The sequence below is a fragment of the Ictalurus furcatus genome, chromosome 23 (genome assembly GCF_023375685.1).
Source record: "Ictalurus furcatus strain D&B chromosome 23, Billie_1.0, whole genome shotgun sequence".
Lineage (NCBI taxonomy): Eukaryota > Metazoa > Chordata > Actinopteri > Siluriformes > Ictaluridae > Ictalurus > Ictalurus furcatus.
The window spans coordinates 7,031,646-7,056,544 of record NC_071277.1 but is presented as its reverse complement, the minus strand read 5'-3'; the positions used below and the strand labels follow the sequence as shown (position 1 = coordinate 7,056,544).

Genomic DNA, 24,899 nt, shown 5'->3' with positions numbered 1-24,899 from the left:
AGAAGAAGCAAACGGAAGAAGAAGAAGATGAAAAAGGAAGAACAAGAAGAAAAAGAAGAAGAAGAAGAAGATGATGATAAAGGAAGAAGAAGAAAGAAGAAGAGGAAGAAGAAGATTAAAAAGAAGAAGAAGAATATGATGATAAAGGAAGAAGAAGAAAAAAGAAGAAAAAGAAGAAGAAGAAGATTAAAAAGAAGAAGAAGAATATGATGATAAAGGAAGAAGAAGAAAAAAGAAGAAAAAGAAGAAAAGAAGAAGAAGATTAAAAAGAAGAAGAAGAAGAAGAAGAATATGATAAAGGAAGAAGAAGAAAAAAGAAGAAAAAGAAGAAGAAGAATATGATGATAAAGGAAGAAGAAGAAGAAAAAGAAAAAGAAAAAGAAGAAAAAGAATATGATGATAAGGGAAAAAGAAGAAAAAAGAAGAAGAAGAAGATTAAAAAGAAGAAGAAGAAGAAGAAGAAGTAGAAGAAGAATATGATGATAAAGGAAGAAGAAGAAGAAGAAGCAGAAAAAGGAAGAAGAAGAATCAAAGAATGAGGAAAGAAGATCCTGATGGTAGAAACATGCCAGGAAACACATGAGAAATAAGTGAGTTGAGGGCTGAAGGAAAGCGTGCAGGAAGCAGTTTAGCATCTCAACTACTAGCAGGATAAATGTGTTTATATGAACAAGTGCCAGGGGATTCAGGAAATAAAAAAAGACTGGAAGAAGGTGATCTTGTTACCTGCGCATGGATGACTAGGTTGGATGACTGCAGCCTGAATTGTCACAATGCTGTAGTGTTGTAATTAATTAACAAGACATGTCAATATTTTATGCTAAATTAGAGCCTCGTGGACGACATGTAATCGGCTGCACGAGTTGAATGTAAGTAAGGGTGTAAAGTCCTAAAGTCCTAAACTGTGTGTTAACAGTAGATTAAATCTAGCCTGGTGTAGAATTTTACTTAGAAGTCAGTAACTAATCACCAATTATAGGAATAATTTTATAGCAATCAAGGGTCCCTTCAGTGATTTCCATTATACATATATAATACACAAATTCAGGAGCTCAGGATTTTCATTTTTGTGCAACCGCTCCATTAAATGATTTACGAATAAATTCCGGCTTGATAAATGACGCCCATTGAGGTTTGTCCTTGGTTCTGCGATTCTGAACAAACTAATGTGAAATATAATCTCCACACAATAATACAGAACGCATTTTCACGCTAGACCATGCCCATGGTTTATAGAGGCATTTAGCATGAAAACATGCCGAGCCGCTTTCCATCATGGTCCATGTGACCTTGTGAAACCAGCGTGTCGCCGAAAACAAAAATCAAGGCTGTAGCACGGACATTTAAGTGTTAGTGTATTTCTACCTGAGTCGACCGAAGTGATGAGAATTATAATCAGGTGTATATAAAAGCCACCGATGCAGCTTTATCTGTCACTAACACCTGTTTCTATTCTCACACAGCAAAGTAATCATGAGCATACTGATAAGGATAGCATCCAAACCACAGGGACACAGACAAGACAACTGCAGTGTATTATAATATGCTATTTTTATTCTTTACCCACCCAACCAACGCATGATGAAATTAGCTGGAAAAAGCAAACAAACTGTCAGCCCGAAGAGAAGAGTCAGGCAATAAACACACAGCATGGTGTGTTGAAATGAAAACGGTGCTGGAAAGGATACAGTGGGTTTTATGACAGAGGAGGACAAGTTGCACATGAGCTACAGATATAATAAAGCACTTTTCATTAGTTGCTCACAGAGAAATCAGTGACAAAGTACTTCCTGTCGCTGCAGCTGATTGGACAGAGCCATAGATTTGATGAATATATTTAATTAAATGTGATGCACTCTGGTCAGTGTTTTTGAATTAGTCTCTTAGCATCAAAACGCCCCCAAAAAATTGGGACAAACACCTAGCCATGTGCTTCGGAATTAACTATGGGTCTACGTTGACCACACTGGATGCTTCATAATAAAATTACAGGACTTTTCAAGCACTTTTTTTGTCTATACAAGAGATGTCATTCAAACATATGCTATATTTCTTCTTCCATCCATCCATCCATCTTCTATATCGCTTATCCTTTTCAGGGTCACGGGGAACCTGGAGCCTATCCCAGGGAGCATCGGGCACAAGGCGGGGTACATCCTGGACAGGGTGCCAATTTTATTTCTTCTTTTAAAATTCAATTTAAAAAATATAATAATAATAATAATAATAATAATAATAATAATAATAATAATAATGGAAAGTCGTTAAATGTTGCTAGATGATGTTATGCGTTAATTAGGAGGACGAGGAAACCCTTTCGTTACCGAAAGTAGGTACGCCAGTGAGGGACTTGGAATTTTTTTTTTATTATTTTATTTTATTTGTAAGTACATGTAAACATGTTGTGTTGCCTATTAACAACAAAGCACCAGTAATATTCTCTGTATCCTCAGAGAAGAAACTCCAGTGTTAATTTACTAGGGCATTATCATTTACCCGCACCATACGTCTCGTAACAAACTGTGGTGTCTACCTGTCCATGTGAGTTACAACGAGGCTCTTAATTCCTGTGAAGGAAGCGGGTACCGCGGATATGCAATGATGAGGACTGTTATAACCGGACAAGAAAAAAGTAACGACTGGTCACGCTACATTGCTACTCCTTTGAAAAAGTAACCCTAAAAAAAAGAATTATACAACACTCGTTTCTCGTACTCAATATTATTATATTTACTTCAATAACTGTACTCTCAGTCAGTGCTAACTAGTTAAAACATCATTGGCTTTGCTTTTATTATCCTATTATTTTGCATCTTGTTTTTGTGCACTAAATATAACCTAGCCACAAGATGCTAATGCTAATGTTGATGCTAGATGCTTTCACACTTTTTATTCAGAATTTTGATTAGTCCAATTAAAAAAAAATAATGCCAATGTCTTGGTTTATATGACAATGTGAGATTCCTTTAAGGAAAAAAACACACAGATTGAAGGATAAGCTGACCAAGCACTCATATAATATGCTTACAACTCACTTTGAATTAATTCATACTGTAACTTTCTCCATAACAACATTTTCTATTCAAGATAAGCAATGTCTCACAATATGATTCGTGTTAGATCACTGAAGCTGGTCTTCATTCTGCTCCTCACTGGAGTCAATACGGTGGATGGAAAATCCACCTTCATGCACAGAACTCAATCATGTTTGTTTTACTTATAGTGTACAACAACACGGTTTGCTCCAACAGATTGCTTACTGCTTTGTTACACTCGTCAATTTCCTGGGTATGCTGTAATTTATTCTATAAACAACATTTCTAATTATTAATTACAGCGATCAGATCACAATGATTTCCCACAGAGATTAAATCGAGCAGCCGCTTAGTTTTTGCAGAACTGGCAACCCTGCTACATTTATCTAAAAGCTGTAAATATGAGTTATTTGATTATGTCTAAATTCCCTTACAGGACAAATGGAGCTCTTTCCATTTTCAGGAAAGGAACTAAAAACAGTTGTAAACAAATTAGAGTGTAGATATGTCAGCCCTGAGTTGAAATAACAATGATGGAAGAAGGATTATCGATTGATAATTATGACTGTGCATCAGGAGTGCGTAGGGAAGTAGTGAGGGGTTCTATGGGTGATCATGCTGTCAGGACTGGAGGGAGCTGTTTTTTTTTGTTGTTGTTGTGTTTTTTGGATGAATGAGGCTGATAAAAAAATGTCGCTGTATATGGACACCGATCTTTTGAGTGAAAGATAATCAGACTGATTAATGATCATCCACCTCCAAAACTCTTAGACAGAGCAGGACCATAGCTGACATGCATAAATATACTCCAGACACGGCATAACCAATATTAATAAACTTTATAAATGGGTTTTAATACAGGCTCCAATTATATGCAGAGATAATAGTCCATTTCACTTGTCTCTGGCATCATTTAATTTTTTTTAAATCATATAATCAGGTATGGCATTTTTTTCCTCCCACCTTAATTCAGTACTGGCTGTAAGGGTATACGTCATTAATCACATCTAGTATCTCACAGCAAATGATTTTTATATCCTGACTAGTCAGGTTGAACCCAAATCTCTTAATCAGACTAAATCTTGTATGTACACTTTAGTAATAGATATTCTCAGTGGAAATGGTGTTAAAACTATTATCACTGAGACTGTAGCTTATGAAATTTGGGTTATTTATGTATTTATATATTTAAAGATGTCAGAGTAATATAATCAGATGTGATGCACTGTGTGTTCTGACACCTTTCTATCATAGCCAACATTAACATTTTTCAGCAATTTGTGCTACAGTAGCCCACTTTTAGTAGGGACTAACCACTGCATACAGGGGACACCCACGAAACCTGCCATTTTGGAGACGCTCGGACCCAGTCATCTAACCATCACAGTCAGTTTAGCCCTGGACAAAGTCGCTCAGATCCTTACGTTTGCCCATTTTTCCTGCTTACAACACAACTTCAAGGCTTAAATACAGGGAAATCCATAAAACACTATTGAGGTTAGGGCACAATGGGGTTTTGTGCAAAAAAGCAAACAAACATACAATACAACAGAAGAAGAAGAAAAATAATAAATAAGTAAATAAATAAATAAAAGCCCTGACAAAACAGGGTATAAATAAACTAATCATTACCTAACATAGAACAGGTGAACACAATCACTACTCTCATATTTTAAGCATTTTTTTGGTTCTAAGTATATTCCTTTACTATTTTTAGAGACTTGTTACATACTGGCACAAGTTCTTATTTACTGCAAATTACTTCTTATTTTATTGCATAAAAATTGCATAATTAACTAAAACCTCTGCCTAGTCTTCTAAAACCTTTAAGGAAAACTAAAGTTAGAAAGCAGGCTTTTGTGAATTTCAGCTCCAAACATCATTTGAATGGAAAATGTCACTCTTTCCTCACGATCTTTCCAGTCCATCCACTTCATTAACGTGATAAAGCAGTGCAAATTAACACCACATTTCCATTTTTAAGCTTGTTAGCACGATCAAGTCTCACTTATTCAATCACACACCTCCAAAGTGGTACGTTCCTCCAGTTGTGATCTGAACGGGTGTGTTGGTCCTCACAGCGGAGGATTCATCTCCATCGATGGTCAGCATGGCAAAGTTTTCTTTGGCCATGAAGCGAACTTCATGCCATTCTCCATCATTCAGCCCTGAACCTGTAATGATAAGAGCGATGATAAGAATGGTAAGCAGGATTTTCATGGTGAAAGAAAAGATGGTTATGTCGCAAGTTCATGTTGCTTTATACCACACCACTCTTAAATTCTCTAAAATCTGTTTGGTCAGGTGTGTTGATTTTCATTTCATAACCATTCATTCACTGGGGTTTATATGGCAGATGCTCCAGATCATCAAATTCCAATTTTAAAATGTGGTGGTAATTCATCATATGGTGAAGTTTTCTCTAATTAGATCATTATTTAACATTAATGGAAGGAGTTTCTAGTGTCAGCAGTGGATTTCCTCCCTGGGACAAGTGAACAGGACAGAGTAGTATTTATGTTTTATGGCTTCTTAGAAACATGACAAGCTGCATTTTATTCGGAAGGTCAGGGGGTTCAAGCCCCAGCACTGCCAGGCTCTGGGTTACTGATCGGAAGGTTGGGGGTTCAAGCCCCAGCACTGCCAGGCTCTGGGTTACTGATCGGAAGGTCAGGGGTTCAAGCCCCAGCACTGCCAGGCTCTGGGTTATTGATTGGAAGGTCAAGGGGTTCAAGCCCCAGCACTGCCCGGCTCTGGGTTATTGATTGGAAGGTCAGGGGATTCAAGCCTCAGCACTGCCAGGCTCTGGGTTACTGATCAGAAGGTCGGGGGGTTCAAGCCCCAGCACTGCCAGGCTCTGGGTTACTGATCGGAAGGTCGGGGGTTCAAGCACTAGCGCTGCCAGGCTTAAGGGTTACTGATCGGAAGGTCGGGGTTCAAGCCCCAGCACTGCCAGGCTCTTGGTTACTGATCGGAAGGTTGGGGGGTTCAAGCCCCAGCACTGCTAAACTGCCACTGTTGTGCCCTTGAGCAAGGCCCTTAACCCTCTCTGCTCCAGGGGCACCGTATCATGAACTCTGACCCCAACTTCCTAACATGCAGTGATATGCGAAGAGAATAAGAATAAGAATTTCACTGTGCTCAATGTATACATGATCAATAAAAACTCATTTTCATTATCAATATAAACGGATAAAAGTATGACAACGTTTTTTAATTAACTAAAAATAGCACTGGTAATTATTATCAAAAAAAAAGAGCTGTTATTGGAAAAATAATTCCACTGATTCAGGATGGTTAAAGCAACATTCAGACTGCGTCACACTCTAGCTTTCGTATTGTCATGTGATCTCATCACATCTATCTACAGATGTATCCTGTTTCACTCTTCAGATATGAGAGTGGACTGCTGTTTCATTCTCACCATTTTATCTGGTATGAATACAGTCCTAGAAAGCCACATAATGACTTGACAAACTTTCATTCTGTAAGTCGATACGGATTCATGACTATATTAGCGTTGTAAAATTTAAATCCAACAAATAGGTTCCTCCATCAAAGGTATGTTAAAATGCTGTTCTTTAAGTGCTACCGATATGAAGCAGACCAATAAATGCAGTTCTCAAAATCTAATCCGGTTTATGTATGTTGTTACAATAGAAATGTTTGGTTGGTTGGTTTTTCTTCTTTATTCCCAACCCCCTAACAAAACATGTATACTTTATCTCATTTCATAAAGACGTTTCCACGTTAAGAGAACCGCATTGAGTTTCTAAATATATAATTAGAGATTAATTTGGTGTTATTCAAGTATAATGCTTTGTTAAGTGCGCTGACGTGGAGCTTTACGAGAGAAACACGTTCGGCTCACTCTCATGACTCCATCAGGCAAGTCAATGGGTTGATGAGCAGCAAATTACAAGATGCCTTTTGAATCTCAATCACAACTGAGTGCTGAAAGGATTCAAAGCTCATCTGATGGCAAATGGCAAACATTTATTAGTGTTATTTACACCTGAGCCACCAGAATACAATAACAACCAGCATGGGACATCTTCAATTTGTTTTTGTTTTTTTACTATTAATGCTAAGAAATGATGAAAGAACATTAACTGCCTAAAGCTCCCCGGTGACCATTTTGCCGTCACCTAACAGAAGGTTGAGTAATTGCCTTCGGTTTTCGTCTCCCTCTCGCTCTCTCTCTCTCTCTCTCTCTACAGGACACAGTCCAGTTCACAACACCTGACACACAATTCTAGTTGAGAAATGTGTCTGATGTTGGTAAGGATACACAATATTCAGTCTCTCCATCCATCCATCCATCTCACTAACTCTATGCTTTGTGTCCCATTTAGCTGGACACAATCTTTGGAGTCTACTCTGTGGGATGGTAAAAAAAAAAACAACAACAACAACAAAGAAAAGATCTTGCGAGTCAACACTGTGAGCCTATTTCACAGGAAATGAATGATAATACACACACATAGAGCGAACAGCACAGGTTATGAGACTGCAATGTGATATTGTGATATTGAGCATACGGGGTAGATTTAGTAACCACGCACATATAAAAGAGAGGAAAAAAACCCAAACAAACAAACAAAAAAAACAGCAATATTGCACCACACACTGTAATTTCATTCAGTAAAATGAAGAATCGGGGGAAATGTAGAGCTGCACCTCAAGTTGTTTTCATTATCGTGAAATCCATTCACCCATGGATTAGAAAAAAAGAACAGTCCATTGTACAACACAACACAATCGTGGAATGCAGACTAGTGAAACTTACAGCACACACTTCAACACAAGAGAAATATACAATGTATACAGTATGGAAATGTCACAGGTTAAATCTATTGTTAATGGGGGGGGGGGGGGGAGTCTAAGTGACTCCCCCCCCCCCCCCCCCCCGTGTAGGGTGTGTCAAAGAGAGTTGTCAAATTTTCGTTTTTTTCTTGCTAGGCTCTTCTGTATTATCTTACTCAGCCAAAAGACTATGTCCTCTATCTAAAAACGTATCCATTTGAAATAGTCTTTGGTTTTATCAGCGTATGGAGCGACACCGTCACAATTCCGAATTTAGAGGTGGATGCAAATGCAGAATCGTAACATCGTAATAACGTATCAAACAAAGCACAACATAAGACTTGCGTGGATCAAAGATGAGCATAACGTGATACATGGGGACAGAACAAACAACACAAGACAACAGTGCAGTGCTGTGACTATATACACACACACCAGTGCTAATGAGCTAAACGTGAAACAAGTGAATGAAATGTGACATGGTGCAGTGGCTGAAGGGAAATGTAGTTTCTAGTCCTTTTCCGATATTACATGACATACACTAGTATATCAACAGATATGTGTCTTAGTGTGCTGTGTATAATTGACTTAATTTATTAATATTTCTCATTTTTATGTAAATCCTAGTTCAAACGTTGACACTCCCGACTTACAGGTAAAATTAATTTTAAAACAATAACGTTCTAGAATTTCTATGAGGCCCCACTGGTGCGATCTAGCGCCTTCCCAGGAGGCCACAGCCCGCAGTTTGAAAACCACTGCTCTAAGGGACTGTTGTGTATGAATATACAAGGAGATCAGCAGTTTCTGAAATATTTAAACAATCTTTCTGGCACCAACAACCATTCAATGGTCAGTGAGATCACAAGGTTCCCATGGTGGACAACGTACTGACCATTACAAAACACTGACTGGAGATTCCTTCTATAAATAAACTTGTCCTTAGACAATGCTTCACAACATCCATGATTAAATTTTTTTCTTTGTTGAATAACATATTTTAATCCATTTACAATTAGGCTTAGGTTATGCTGAGTGTCCACTGTGAATGAGTTGTTACTATAGAAACAATTTCGAAACTATCAAGAGCATTAATATAAGCATGCGATTTACTTGCTTTGTAGGGAAAACTACTGTCAGAGCTGCTGACCAATCAGAACTGAGAATTTAACAGCACTCTCATATAAAGAATTTTACTGAGACTTCATGAGTCACTGGTGTATTGTTTTAATAGATGTAGAGTTTTATGATTGCTGGTTTTTACTGTATCAGAAACCGGAATGGAAAAATACAATACTGCCTTTGAAGCCCATCATAAATGCACGTTACTTTTTGTCAAACCGAACGGCCTTTATTCAAGGCTTTATGATTTATCTGTTCGTAAATCACCGCATGGATTTTGTTCTCTACGACCCAAGGCAGTGAATCAGGCATGTTCAGTCAGAAAGAACACCTGAAGTTAGATCTCTTTCCGCTTCATTCTATCCGCATCTAGTATGTCGATCAGAAACGATTCCTGTGTAATCTGCTCCAAAAGCATGTAGACAAGGCATTATAAAGCCACCGTTAAAGGCTCTTCTGAGGCCACAAGCACAATAAAAAACAATTCAATTTGTGATTCCATTTCCTTTTTGCACACTGAAGAGAAATGCAACCAGGCTGCATAGTGTTCCTATGTGTTAAAAGAACACAAAGGAACCACTGGGCCTCTGGGTAATGATGCAAATGATGACACACACACTACAAAGGCAGGAAGTGGAATACGCAATAAATTCCTGCTGCTGATTTACTGAAACAATTTGTTCTCACAAAAAAAAAGATATATATAGTGATTGGTGTGTGTTAAGGGTGCAAATCTATGATAACGTGACGCTGTGACCCGGAGGGCACGCTAACAAGTCTTTGTCGAGTTACGGTATTATTTACAAACCAAGAGAAAGCATCTAAGAAAAATCTTACAACCAGAAATGTTCTTTTATTATACCATTGGATATAGCAGAAACACATTGTTAATGCAGTGTAATGCAATATAGACATTTCAGATGAATCTATTTCAGATTATCATCCTCTGTCACAGCCCGGTCCGATCAGAACTCAAATTCCCAAGATGCAACACTCGCTTCTCATGCACGCATGCGCTCACCATCCCCGGAGTTCTGATCAGTCACACCTGGCACCAATCACACACACTCACCGCTAGTATTTAGGGAAGTCATTCACCCAGTTTATATGCGAAGTATACGCTCAGTAGCTCCTTTCTCTGCGTTACCAAGCCGTTCTAGTTTGTTTGTTTATCGTGAGCCTCGACCCTTGTTTTCTGTCTCGACTACGCTTTCTGCCTATCCCCGTTTGTATGGTTCACCCAATCGCTTGACCCTTGTTTACCCTACGACTACGTTTCTTGAACTTCCCGATTCTACGCTCTACCCCCGCCGCCCGCTCCTGCTTCCGTGCCGTTTCGAGGTTTGTGACAGAATACTTCACCTTCTAATGGAAGCAGCAGGAGATCGTTGGCCGCAAGCCATCGAGGGACATGGCCGGATGATTAGTGAACATGATCACCGTCTCGCCCACCTGACTGAGCAGGTAGCTCGGCTAAACCAAGCCGCGCAGCTTTCTACGGCGCCGACCCCACGCTTACCTTCCACTCCAGCGCCGGAGAAGTATGATGGAGATCCGGCACGCTGTCGAGGTTTTTTACTCCAGTGCTCCCTGTTTTTTTCCACGTACCCAGACATGACGGAGAATCAGAAGATAATCCACTTCATGGAACTTTTAACCGGGAGAGCTCTCCTCTGGGCTACCGCGGAATGGGAACAGGAGGGGAACGGTATCAGCACGTATGAGCAGCTGACATCACGCTTCCGCACTGTATTCGATCACTCTCCAGACAACCGGGAGACTGGGGAGGACTTATTGTCCTTGGTGCAGGGATCACGTTGTGTGGCGGATTATGCTCTTGAATTTCGTACTGTGGCCGCTAGGAGCAGATGGAATCAACCCGCTCTAAAAGCTATGTTTCGCCGGGGATTAAATGCTGACATCGTAACGGAGCTGGCGTGCCGCGATGATCAGCTGACCCTCGACTCACTCATCAGCGTAGCTATCCGCCTGGATCGTCTACTACGGAGCCGCCGCTCCCTATGCAGCGAGGCGGAAGCACCGGCATCTGAGAGCCCTAGCGAACCCATGCAGCTGGGGCAGACCCGGGTGAGCATGCGGGAGAGAGAACGACGGCGCCGTGAACATTGTTGTTTCTACTGCGGCGAGAGGGGCCACTTCATGCAACAATGCCCTCTCAAACAGCGCTCTACTCGAGGGGAAACCAAAACTGCCAGACAACCTCAGCCAGGGGTAAGTTTAGAACCCATTGCCCAGTACTCAGTCCAGTCTGCATTCGTATTACCCGTTATATTGGGTTACTCAAGTGTTTCCTGTATTTTAGAGGCGCTGATCAACTCTGGAGCGGCGGAGAACTTCATTAACCAAGAGACCATACTCCAATATAACATTCCCGTTCGTCCTCTCAGCACCCCCCGCCGTGTCCAAGCCATTGATGGGGCCCCCATTGGAGATGGCTTAATCACCCACTGTACCGAACCTATTAATCTCTGCACCAGCGCTCTTCATCAGGAGAAGATTACGTTCCATGTCATTGTGACAGCCCGGCATCCAGTGGTTCTCGGTCTTCCTTGGCTCGAACATCACAATCCACAAATTTCCTGGAATCAAAGGGAGATCACTAGCTGGTCAGCTCACTGCATCAATCACTGTCTTCAAGTCCCTGTGATCTCCTTAGCATCCACATCCATTGAGAGCCCGGACAAGGCAGACAACGTTCTGATCCCCAGTGTTTACCACGACCTCATTGAAGTATTCAGTAAGAAGAAGGCTAGCAGACTACCTCCTCATTGTGAGTATGACTGCACAATCGATTTGCTCCCAGGCACTACACCACCGCGAGGGAGAGTCTATTCATTAACGGTCACCGAGCAAAGGGCCATGGAGGAGTACATTCAGGAGGCGTTGCACCAAGGGTATATACGACCATCTACTTCTCCAGAATCCGCGGGGTTTTTCTTCGTGGAGAAGAAGGGAGGAGGTTTACGACCATGCATCGACTACCAAGGACTAAACCAGTGATGCGTCAAGTACCGTTACCCACTACCTCTAGTACCAGCCGCTCTGGAACAATTACGCACTGCCACCATCTTCACGAAACTGGACTTACGCAGTGCATACAACTTGGTCCGGATTCGAGAGGGAGATGAATGGAAGACTGGGTTCAGCACAACTTCAGGCCACTATGAGTATCAGGTCATGCCGTATGGGCTCTCTAACGCTCCCTCGGTTTTCCAATGTCTGATTAACGACGTGTTACGTGACATGCTGGGACACCATGTGATCGCCTACATCGACAACATTCTGATATATTCTGACTCCCGGGAGGAACATGTTCACCACGTCCGCCAAGTTCTACAACGACTGCTCCGTCACCAGTTATATGTTAAAGCTGAGAAATGCGAATTCCATAGAACCACCATTGCGTTTCTGGGATACGTCATCAGCCCCGAGGGGATCTCCATGGACCAGGAAAAGGTCCAGGCAGTAGTAGGCTGGCCCACACCCTCGACGATCAAGGAACTACAGAGGTTTCTGGGGTTTGCGAACTTCTACAGAAGGTTTATCAGAAATTTCAGTGCCATCGCCAACCCCCTCACGTCCCTGCTAAAGGGGAAACCCAAACGTCTATCATGGAATTCAACTGCCCAATCCGCCTTCGACAAACTCAAGAAAGCCTTCACTACTGCACCCATCATCAAACATCCGGATCCATCCAGACCGTTTATAGTGGAGGTGGATGCGTCAGAGACCGGGGTAGGAGCCATTCTATCCCAACGATTTGGAGAGAAGCCAAAGCTCCATCCGGTAGCATTCTTCTCGTGAAAGCTTTCCCCCGCTGAGAGAAACTATGATGTGGGAAATCGTGAACTCTTGGCAGTTAAGTTAGCGCTGGAGGAGTGGAGACACTGGTTAGAGGGGGCTACACATCCATTTGTCATCTTCACAGACCACAAGAACCTGGAGTACCTTCGCACTGCAAAGCGACTCACACCCCGCCAGGCCCGATGGGCCCTATTCTTCACCAGGTTCCATTTCACTTTATCCTACAGACCCGGGTCCAAAAACACAAAGGCTGTTGCTCTGTCTCGTCTCGACCACACAGAACGTGTCAACGAGCATGAAGAGTACATCATTCATCCTTCATGTATTATCAACGCACTAGAGTGGGATCTGGACCATGAGCTAGAGCAGATTCCCCAGTCACAAGTACCCGTAAAGTGTCCTTTGAACAAACTGTTTGTACCCGAGGAGTACCGCCAAAAACTCATCATCTGGGCACACACGGTACTCGGCACAGGGCATCCAGGGACACAACGCACACACCATCTCCTAGAAGAGAAGTACTGGTGGCCCAATATGGAGGGAGATATACACAAGGTGGTGACGTCCTGTTCATGTTGTGCACAGAATAAGGTACCTCGGACCCTCCCAGCTGGGAGGCTCAAGCCCTTACCTGTACCTGAACGCCCATGGTCACACATATCCGTAGACTTCATAACAGACCTGCCTAGATCCCAAGGAAATACCACAGTTCTAGTCACAGTGGACCGGTTCTCCAAGTCCGTACGTTTCATTCCATTACCCGCTCTCCCCACTCCATTCGGGACAGCCGAACTTCTATTCCAGCATGTGTTCAGATATTTCGGCATTCCAGAAGAGATTGTCAGTGACAGGGGCCCGCAGTTTACTTCCAGAGTGTGGTCCAGCTTCATGACCAAGATGGGAGTGACAGTGAATCTCACCTCCGGATATCACCCACAAGCCAATGGACAAGTGGAACGAATCAATCAGGAATTGGGGCGATTCCTCCGTACTTTCTGTGCCAATAACCCAGAGGATTGGAGCAAGTTTTTGCCATGGGCCGAGTACGCCCAGAACTCACTACGTCATTCGGCTACCAATCTCACCCCTTTCCAGTGCGTGCTAGGTTACCAACCTCCACTGTTCCCGTGGAATGCAACTCCCACCGCAGCTCCGGCCGTTGACCACTGGTTCGAACGTAGCGAGCGTGTCTGGGCTGACACCCACTGACGCCTGAAAGAGACCACAGACATGTACAAGCACAAAGCAGATCGCCGCCGCAAAGAACACCCTAATTACCAACCAGGCGATTGGGTGTGGTTGTCCACAAAGGACTTGAGACAAGCTCATAGTTGTAAAAAACTAACGCCAAGATACACTGGACCATTCAAGATCCTCAAGCGAGTCAATGAAGTCACCTACCGTCTGGAACTGCCACGACACAGCCGCATCTCCCCCTCATTCCACGTATCACATCTCAAACCTGTTGTCAACGGTCCACTAGCCACCGAAGTACAAGCTGAAACTCCTCCGACCCCTCTGGACATTGATGGACAACCGGCTTACCGTGTCAAGAACATTCTCAAATCTAGACACAGGAGGGGCAAGCTGGAGTATTTGGTCGAGTGGGAGGGTTATGGACCTGAGGAACAGTGCTGGGTTCCCAAGCAGGATATACTGGATCCACAGCTTACTAAGGACTTTCACGCAACTCATCCTCATCTCCCTGGTCCACGACCCCGGGGGAGGCCAAGAAAGAACTCTGCTCCCGGAGTGAGCCCTTTGGGGGGGGGTTCTGTCACAGCCCGGTCCGATCAGAACTCAAATTCCCAAGATGCAACACTCGCTTCTCATGCACGCATGCGCTCACCATCCCCGGAGTTCTGATCAGTCACACCTGGCACCAATCACACACACTCACCGCTAGTATTTAGGGAAGTCATTCACCCAGTTTATACGCGAAGTATACGCTCAGTAGCTCCTTTCTCTGCGTTACCCAGCCGTTCTAGTTTGTTTGTTTATCGTGAGCCTCGACCCTTGTTTTCTGTCTCGACTACGCTTTCTGCCTATCCCCGTTTGTATGGTTCGCCCGATCGCTTGACCCTTGTTTACCCTACGACTACGTTTCTTGAACTTCCCGATTCTACACTCTACCCCCACCGCCCGCTCCTGCTTCCGTGCCGTTTCGAGGTTTGTGACATCCTCCACCTTCATTCAGGTACATCGTTCTTTAAAGATTTTTAAAGCGCATACTATTAAATGTAATCTATTATCAAAACCTCTCAAAAATTGTTGAAAAACTGTTATTCCCTGATGTTGATCTGATCTACATTCAGAACCTTATCAAACGAAACGGGGAGAGTTTAAGGTGTTAATGTGTTTTGAAACCAGGTTCCACCGAGACTTGTCTGAGTGAGAGGCACCGAAATGGGATCACTGGAGAAAAAGATGTGCAAGCTTGTTAACAGTCAGCCCGCCAAACTGTTAATGAAACAGCAGTGAGCTAGCAAAGGTGAAAAAGTGGAGTGAAAGCAGTCAGTTAGCAAGTGACGCTGTATACATAATTGTGTTGACACAGTTATGTTCGAGTCTTTACTCATATTGATGCAGATCACTTTTTTTTGAATAAGTATCTTAAATTCCGTTAAATATATATATATCAGTAGCAAAATCAGCTTAATTTTTAATCAGATTCAAACCAGTGTGCAGTTTCGTGTGAAGGCCTACAGCTGTATTCTAGAATATATAAATATAAATTTGGTCAAAAAAATGGTTTTGACCAAAATTGGTTTCTTTAAAAAAGAAACTTTAAAATGCTAGAAATTTCTGGTTAAGTTACATGCAAAAGAGAAACTATAGATAGATAACAAGACTGACTTTACTACTGATTTAGCTTGAGGTTCTTACTCATATTCTTATTCGATTTGACCTCCACCAAGCTGGGACTTAAAGATTCAACCAAATGAGGCCATTTTTGTGCGTTCAAAATGTCACCTCATCAGAATAAAAGCACAAGGGGACTAGTTTACACATTCAACTTTCTGCAGGTACGTGTATCCAAGTATCAAACACCAAAGCATAAAGCCAAAAGCTACAGGGCTTCATTTAATAAAGAAGGGAAATGGTTTCAGCTATACAAATCAGTCAGTATGTTATAGAGCACTGGGTAAACTAATACGCATCACTCTCCACTGCTGCTCTGGAAACATCACCAGCCTCGAACACATAAATACCTGAAAAGGAGCATAACCAAAACCAATTGTGCCATTTTGTCCGATATAAATTATATAATTTCATGTAAGTTCAGCAGCAAAAACACAAGAGACCTAATCTACATATTGAACTTTATGCACAAACGTGCGGATCAAACCTGCGAAGTATTAGAAGGTTGCTCCAGGCTACGCTACCTAAATTTGATACATTTTTTTTCCCTGTATAGTGATTCTTTATAGGTTTAGGAAATTACCTGGGCTGTGAGGCATCTCAGATTTTCAAAGAACCAAATATTTACCATCAAGGAACAAAGTCTCGCCAAAGGCCAGGGGGCTCCATTTATTAAAGGTGGAAACGGTTTCAGTTATACCACTGAATCAATATGTGATGGAGCCCTGGGTAAACTAATATATGTTTCACTTCATCGCTTCCCCGGAAACCTCACCGACCTTGAACGCACCACAACCGGACTGGCAGAATAACACGCAGAATAAACATAGCTAAGTGTATTAAGGCAAAAACAAAACCCACTAACTGTAACAACTTTCAACACCCCCCCCCCCAATAGTACTGCTCATAATCATGTGATTCATCAACCTGTCATGTTTCATTATCAATATTTTATAGGACCAGATTTCACCAGATTTCAGTGGAATGTCAGTACTTGGAACTGAATGCCATCAACACCTATTAGTTTTGCTAAAAGGTGATGAAAAGCAAGCAAACAAATTATATGAAGCATGCTGGTAATACAATATTGACAAGCCTGCTGCGAAATATGTTTGTAATTTTCTGAAAATATACTAATGTAATGAGTATATTACATTGACATACACTATCACGATGCCAGATAAACGAAATTTAAACGAATTGAAATTTTTTAAATTGCCGTGGAACTAACCCTGCTACAACCATGTACACATTGCATAAGGACAACAAAGCATAAGGGCAACTAATAAGGAATAAAACATGATAGATAATGCTGTTTTAGGAAAATAATCAATGGTGAGGTGGTGTGATGTGATCCAATACAAAGTGGATTTAAATTTCTTTTAAAGAACATTTAAATTTATTAATGAAGGACACAATTTTTTTTTTTTTTTAATCCATTTACAGTTGTTTAATGTTAATAGATGTTTAATATTGCGGAACGTCCATGAAGTTCTCACTTGTGTTAAAATTGCTATAAATAGTCTCTCTCACTAGTAATTGTAATTCTCTCACTAGCCTTTATTTTTTTTAAGTTAATGAGACAAATAAAGTAGCTTGTCATGTTACCGACAAACCACAAAGCACAAATCACTTGTCTTGAAGACTTTCCCATGTCAGAAAGCCTAAGATTGGAGCTTTACCTCTGAGTGTTATCTCTGAGCGGCATTGACACTGGAGACTCCTTCCATAAATGTTAAACAAATCAAACGTATTCTTAACAGTATTCCTGATACACCGTTGCACACTCTCAGCATTTCTCAATCAGCTTCATGAGGAGTTTCAACCAGGAGGCTTTTCTTAAAGTTTGCATATAGTCCAAGCTCCTCACTACTTTTCCTGAGTACAGTACGTCCCCCCGCCAAAAAAAAGGATATGCAATGATGTGTATATTAAAGAGCAGCCTACAAGCCCCCCCGAATGCACATGAAGTCGTCTGTACCTGACACCGTGTCTACGCGTGAGTTTTTCTGCTGCGTGATAATGATGTGCGCCGTGACTTTGCCGTCTTTCAGCGTGAGCTCCAGCATGCCGTCAGCCAGCGCGCTGAACAGGAGCAGGCCGTTAGGGTTCCACGTGCGAAACTGGAAGCTCACAGACACCATGCTGTGCTCCGTTCGACCTGGCAGCTGTAGGAAACTCGTGGCGTTGAAGGAAACCGGGAAGGTGTGAGATTCCACACAGGAGAATGTCAAATTACGCTACAAAGTGGAGCAGAAAATGAGAAAATAATCATTACGGTTTCAGTACTAAAAGTCATTTCACGAGGTATCTAAATGAGAATGGAGGAAATGCTTAAGCAATGTATTGTTAATTCTGTATAGCATCAAACAATCAAACTAAACTTCCCTCGTGTATTCTTTGTAATGGAAAAACTGCAGATATTAAAGTATAACCACATTTTGTTTTGCTGTAGACTGTACAGATGAGCTTGAGGGCAGAACCAGTCAGAAAAGAGTTTAAATGAGAGTCACATGGGGTAAAATACAGTATCTCTATTGAGCAAATACAGTGTTTGTATTGCATATTCAAACACGACTCGAGTACAGAGGTTAAATCATTCGAAAGAGCAAATGTTTTATATATATGTCTTACAAAATGGCTCTATTATACGAGTTCATCATGCTGTGGGAGCTCTCACGTGGAACAAAGGTTACAATGTTACACGTAGGATCTTCAGCGCCTTTTAAGATACCGAGATGCAGTGACAAAATGGCAAATGAAATAAATATTGAACTATAAATTATTCAAATTCATAAAATAATCTCGAGATCAACTGTTTGTGTTTTTGTGATGAATATTTATGAAACATGAATAATTAGTATAACTGCCTTTGGAAAAGGGTTGCCAGTTTGACAATTTTGAATACATAATTCATAGAAATGACTTTATTTATTTAATAAATCTGTTCCACCTGTATAAATGTAAAATAGTTTCTTCATGCTAAGAATATACGTTATAGTCGAAATGCCAATGATAAAACATATGATACATAAGCAAATTATCATATTATGGGATAATAATAAAAACAATAGCGCGGAAGAATTTATAAATGGAACTCACAAAGCTGGACGTGTCCACTTTCTTTCTTCTGGCCAGGTCGGTGATGTTTTCTCCGTTATAGTTGATGCTCTCCATGCAGCCTTTGAAATTTCTCCTGCCTCCTGAGATGAGTTTGCCTGAGTATGGCATCCCTCCAAAACTAAGCTGCAAAGTGGAAATAAGACTTAGAAGAAGATGTGTGAATAAGACTGATTTTTTTTTAGCATATGTGTGTGTGTGAGTAATAGCACCTAGCTTGTAGCATTGCATTTACAGTTAAAGTTATCACCTAGCTCGTAGCATGGCATTTACAGTTAAAGTTATCACCTAGCTCGTAGCATGGCATTTACAGTTAAAATTATCACCTAGCTCGTAGCATTGCATTTACAGTTAAAGTTATCACCTAGCTCGTAGCATTGCATTTACAGTTAAAGTCATCACCTAGCTCGTAGCATGGCATTTGCAGTTATGGTTATCACCTAGCTCATAGCCTTGCATTTACAGTTATTCAATTATCAAGAAGAATGTTGGGGTGTGCTGTTATAGGAAAATAATCAACAATTGGTACCACTGTTCCTATAAAGCATGGCCAGAAGTGTTTGACTCCTATTATACCACAGCAGTTTGCCAATAATTACAATTACATTAATTAAAAAGCAACCGATCTTACTTTTTATCCATCTATAGTTGCATTTAATGTTGTGGAACATCCATGAGCCAAGTGAGTGACTGATATCACTTATGTTAAAGCAGCAAAAAAAAACAAACAAAAAAAACACCACCACCACCATAATTCTCTCACCAGCCTCTCTTTTTTCTCCCTTGTAAATGTACAACAAAAAAAAGCACAAGTCAACCATCCTGAAGACTTTACCATGTCGGAAATCTCTGACTGTTACACTGGAGACTCCTTCCAAAAATGCTAAATAAACATCTCCTAACACATGTTTTAAATCCATTTATTTTAACAACACCCCCCATAAATCCCTGTCTAAGTTGTTACTATAAAACCAAAAACATGTGTGCTTTATATAAGCTTGCAACTGGAACTACTGTCAGAGCTACTGGCATCGAACATCGATCAACACCCTCCAACCTATCCGAATCGATTATTCAACAGAGCTGTGTTATACGTTATATTATATAAAGTTTCAACTTGGACCATAGAACATATCTGCTGTAACACAAAAGCCAAAAGTTCAACATCACAGATTGAGCATTTTTTCTACTTCATTATTTAGATCTTGCCTTTAATTGGACTGCATTAGGATCCATCATTGTTATTCCTGGATTCTAAGAGCATCAGAGAGCTCTGCTCAATGGACAGTGTGAGCATTCAAAATCATTGCTCACATATTTAATAACTAAAAAAAATCGATTTTCTATACCACGGTACCCATTGTAAATATGCATTAATGTATTGCACAACACACTGTAGTGCAGATTTCACTTAAACGTGAGGATCTGAATGTCCTGAACTCACGTCAGAGGTCTTTCAGTGGAATCAATTTATTTCGAGGAGGTTAAGAGCAGAAGGAGGAGGATAGTGTAGGAGGGTTGTTTTCATAGTATGTAATCCTGGTTTAAATGGCAAACCTCTGAATAATTCAACTCCTCTATCCTGCATCAAATTCGAAATCTAATATAACCTATATATCATGGTAATGAAAAGACATTAACCCTTGCCTCATAATCGAGGTCGAGGTGGTCAAACTCTCCGTTGGTGCGAAAGTGCTGCGTGTGCTGGTCCAGGGTGAAGTTGACGTTTCTCCTGTGGCGCTCGATCACCACCGAGTGCCAGTGATGATCGTCCAGTAGGCTGCCGCTGCTCACCGACGTGTGACCCAGGATGGAGCCGTAATGGTTGCTGCCTGTTTCATAACAATACCAAGATGCAGCATTTACATGATGCGGCTATATAACAGTCTGTTTCTCCAGGCTGCAATGTCCACAGGTCCTTAAAGCCCTTACAGTATAAATGCACCTATACTACAATAAACCGTGCCTAAAATGTCCAAGCTTAGATTTATATTCAGAAAATATCCCTCTTTCAGACCTCACAAGGTACGCAAGTATGGTACATACCATTAGGAACTAATGTTTATGATGAATACTGAACACAATACTGAATGTGTGTTAAAATGTCACAGACATTGTATATAACAGAATGAACATGTATAATATGAGGTCACGGAAAGTACATGGTCAGTGGCAACAATAAACCAGCCATACAGCCTACTCACACCTCTTCTCTCCAACATACATAGACATCTTTCCCTTTTCCTCAAATATCTCCTCTTACACCATTATGAGTGACAGATCTATAGATGATCATTTCTTTGATGATGAGTAAAAGCTCCTACCCTACCCAGGTTTATCTGGAGAAGCAGTCTTCCTCTCCTGAGCTCCAGCGTGATGTAATCACCCTGCTGACCCTCGCCATGCAGGATCACTCCATCACTCTCACCCGTCTTAAACTTCAGCGCTATCACATCCTTCAGGATCTTCATCTTCTTCATCTTGAAACGGTAGGAGATCACACCCTGCCCATCAAAGTTAATCACGTCGGCCCCTGAGGAACCGGGGTGAGAGGCAGAGACACACAGAGAGAGAGAGAGAGAGAGAGAATTGCTTACTTGTCTGGTCAGTAAAAAAGAAATACGCTTTATATCTGCATTTTCATATGGCAAGTTGCTCAAACTGCTTAGCAACAAATCTGAATCCCACTGGGGGATCATTATTTTACGTGAGGGTCGCAGACATTCTGTACCTTGTCTTGTTTATGTGCTCCTAGCAGCAATCAATTAACCGTTCCCTATTGCATAGACAATGCTGCCACATGAATTTTTAGAGTAGACCCAGAAAGACATGCTTGTCAACTCTGCAAAATCTCGAAAATGTTATTCATGGTGTAAAAGAAGGCAGGTCTGCCAAAGGTTTCACACTTTTTTTTTTGAACAAAAACGGCCTTTACTGCCATGCAACAAGAGCCCCTTTGCAAACATTCCAGGAGGTAGACCCACAGTTTTAAACCATGTGGTCTTCTGTGCCACAGCAACCGGTTCAGTTAGGATAGCTAGTGGGAACAGAATGCTCATTAGTACTGTCAACAGCAGAAGGAACCATGGTCTGTTTGGCCAGAATGGGACTATCAGCAACACTGGTTGTATATCCATAGATTTGGCCAATTGAGTACCAACACATCTTGGCTTAAAGCCTCTGTCTCGTGTCTTTAAGGCCTTAAAGCCCTGTTCGTGAGCCACAGTGAGTTGTCTGTCCACAAACAGATCGATTTTTGCTCAGCCATAAGCCTTCCAAATTAACTCAACCACTTTTCTTGTGGATTTGCCAAGCCCTGGATATAGATTTGCACACCTGTTTCAGGACAAAAAGTATCTCTCTAAGACAGGATGTGTGTTTCTACCCACTTCCAGATCTTGTACAACCAGCATGACATTGCATATGATTTTGTACACCAACTCAAGCCCCACCACCCCTCCGAACCCTTGGGACACCAGTACATGCAACCCGTATAGGGCTTCCTGAAAATGTTGCAGTATTAGCCACTAGGGTACTCACGATACCATGAACATATCTTACAATACTATACCAGCTTAAGTATCCCAATACCAAGTAATATCACGATATCACGCAATATTGTGTTCATTCGTAATTCAAGTCTACAAAATGAACCAAATTTACAGAAAATACATAGATGTAAATGAAAACCGACAAACCAAAATTTCCTCTGAATATTTTATTAATGAGAATGAATAACTGGCTTCTGAAAACACTCAAGAACAATCATACAACTGCGAAGCAACTAATTCAATGTGCCAAATATTTCATCTATTGTTCCCTAGAGCGATGAAATCATGCGAATGTAAATTGTCCTCAGAGTACGAAGAATGAACACTACATTAGGAATAAATGAATTTGGAAATGACCTCTAAAATCATGAACTATATGAACTAAAAAATCATAAAATTGGGAATCTTAGCTCGCTTACTATCAAACATGGCTAATTTTATAGGGTTTGTACAGATGCTTCATAATGACATTCTTTCAAGGACTTTTTAAGTACTTTTTTTAGTATTTTCAAGGTTTTCCAGAACTTCAATTTCAAAAAGCCAACTTCAAGCAACTTGTACGGACCCTGATTTTAGTATTTACACATGGCGGTTGGCATAACGTTAGCTCGCTTACTAGCAAACACGGCTAATTTTATTATTGATATATGGCAGTTAGCGTAACATTAGCTCGCTTGGTAGCAAACAGGAAATCTTTCAAGATTAAGGGAAAGAATTTAGGTTAAATGAAGTGTCACAAACCTTTGTGTGTTCTGTAAAAGCAGTGAGATGTGTCTTTTTAGCGAAAATAGCATTAACTGCCGCACATACAACATCACTTACGGTACTACCGTATTGACGATATTACCGTTTAAAAAACACAGTGACATCGGTGGTATTTTGAAGCGTTAGTATCGCGATACTACCGTAGTACCGGTATATTGTGCACCCTTACTAGCCATACAGCTTTCACTTTGAGGACATTCATATGCTGATGCCAGGCCTCTTTTTTCACATCTTCCTTTTACTGTCAGATTTATCCACACACACACACACACACACACACACACACACACACACACACTCTGCCTTGCTATGAGGCATCAGTTATTAATATTTCTCTTTTTAAAGGGAGAACACCCAAAGGCATACCTTGAAGTGGTAAAAAGTGGCTAGACCAACAGTTTGGTTGCATCACATTCGATTTTCCTCAATACTCTGACCGTTGCATATATGCCAACCAACACTCCTGTGTTAGCACTACCAGCACATCAACTTTTTGCTATGACTTCCATAGTTTATAGTCCTGTTTACGGGACCAGTGTACTCACTGCATCAACTGCTGCAGGCACTATTTCCTCAAGTTCCCAGAGCAAATCTGCCATTCTATTGGAGATACAACTTACCAGTGTATCATATATTTAGCATACCAGCTCATTTATATTTGATATTATATCTGTATGCAGCATGACTTCACGGGCAAGGCTTTATTAGCCTGTACTACTAATGAGGTAACCAGTCTCAACATCACAGGCATTGATCTCAAGCCTAGGATTTGTGCATCTGACATTGCAGCCAGGATTCTTGCCAAGTCACAGAGTCAATGCTTTTAAAAAGCCAACAGCTCAAGGTCCGCACTACAGAAACATGCAATATGTCCAGGATTATACCATCTGTTTCTTACAAGCACAGCAAGGCTAATCTATTCCCCTACCCTTGCAATGGGTTTCTCAATCTGGCATAAAATAAATGTTTAGTTAAGTATGGATTAGGTAATTATGGTATTATTAATAATAGGACTGCTTGCCATGCTAGTCCATACTCTCCTTCCGCATGCCGTATCATCCGCCCATACTCTCTGAAAGACAGGGATGGGATAGTAGCATATGTTCCTGTAACAATGTTTCATTGAAGCATAATGCTACATGATTTTGAGGCTCAATCTTTTAATTTGCCAGGAACTGCACATTTCCCATAATGATTAAAGCGAGAAAGTGTTTATCCTGATGTTTCTTCTTTGTTTGGCAGGGTCTCCTACTTATCTCCTTCGAAAACTGTGGTCTATCTCTTACTTCAAACACTAAAAAATACTCAAACCCTACACAGAGATGTTGTAATGTATCTGGCTCTAATAATACAGCACTGTATTCAGGGTTGTGTGAACTTTGACCTCAGGTAGCTTTACCTTATGTTTAGGTCTGTCTGCGCTTCATTTGTGTATAAGCAGTACAATTCTTTACACATTCAAGGCTTCTTGATGGAATAGCATCACATTTTTGATACAGATAGTAAACCTTAATGCTTTAAACCTTAAAGATAAGTGCTGTGTCTATTCCTTGGGTGTCACAGTGGATATACATGGAAATAAGAAATATACGGTGTAAACACTGCAAGTTTGTTTTGAGTGTGTGTGTGTGTGTGTGAACTTACAGTACAAGCAGCCATAGATCTCTATCCTCAGGCCTATCCGACCTTCTTCGCTCCAGTCCAGTGGGATGAAGCGTAGAAATCGGGCCACGATGACGTGCTGAAGGTCGTAACGCACCACACTCTCCGTGTTCGAGTTTCCTGTGAATGCCTGCAAATAAAGAGCCAAAAA

At 41.1% G+C, this 24,899-nt stretch overlaps 1 protein-coding gene across 1 annotated transcript in view; it reads right to left on the bottom strand.

Annotated features, from left to right (window-relative positions):
- The window catches only part of LOC128599396 (contactin-associated protein-like 2), an 84,633-nt gene that overhangs the window by 46,968 nt on the left and 12,766 nt on the right, over positions 1-24,899 (bottom strand). Inside the window, exons 3-8 of the mRNA XM_053610933.1 lie at positions 24,731-24,878; positions 21,100-21,303; positions 20,418-20,602; positions 18,753-18,896; positions 17,632-17,890; positions 5,060-5,209 (exon numbers count right to left, since the gene is read on the bottom strand). Of these exons, the coding sequence (XP_053466908.1) occupies positions 5,060-5,209; positions 17,632-17,890; positions 18,753-18,896; positions 20,418-20,602; positions 21,100-21,303; positions 24,731-24,878 (1,090 nt within the window). The remainder of the gene's footprint in view (positions 1-5,059; positions 5,210-17,631; positions 17,891-18,752; positions 18,897-20,417; positions 20,603-21,099; positions 21,304-24,730; positions 24,879-24,899) is intronic.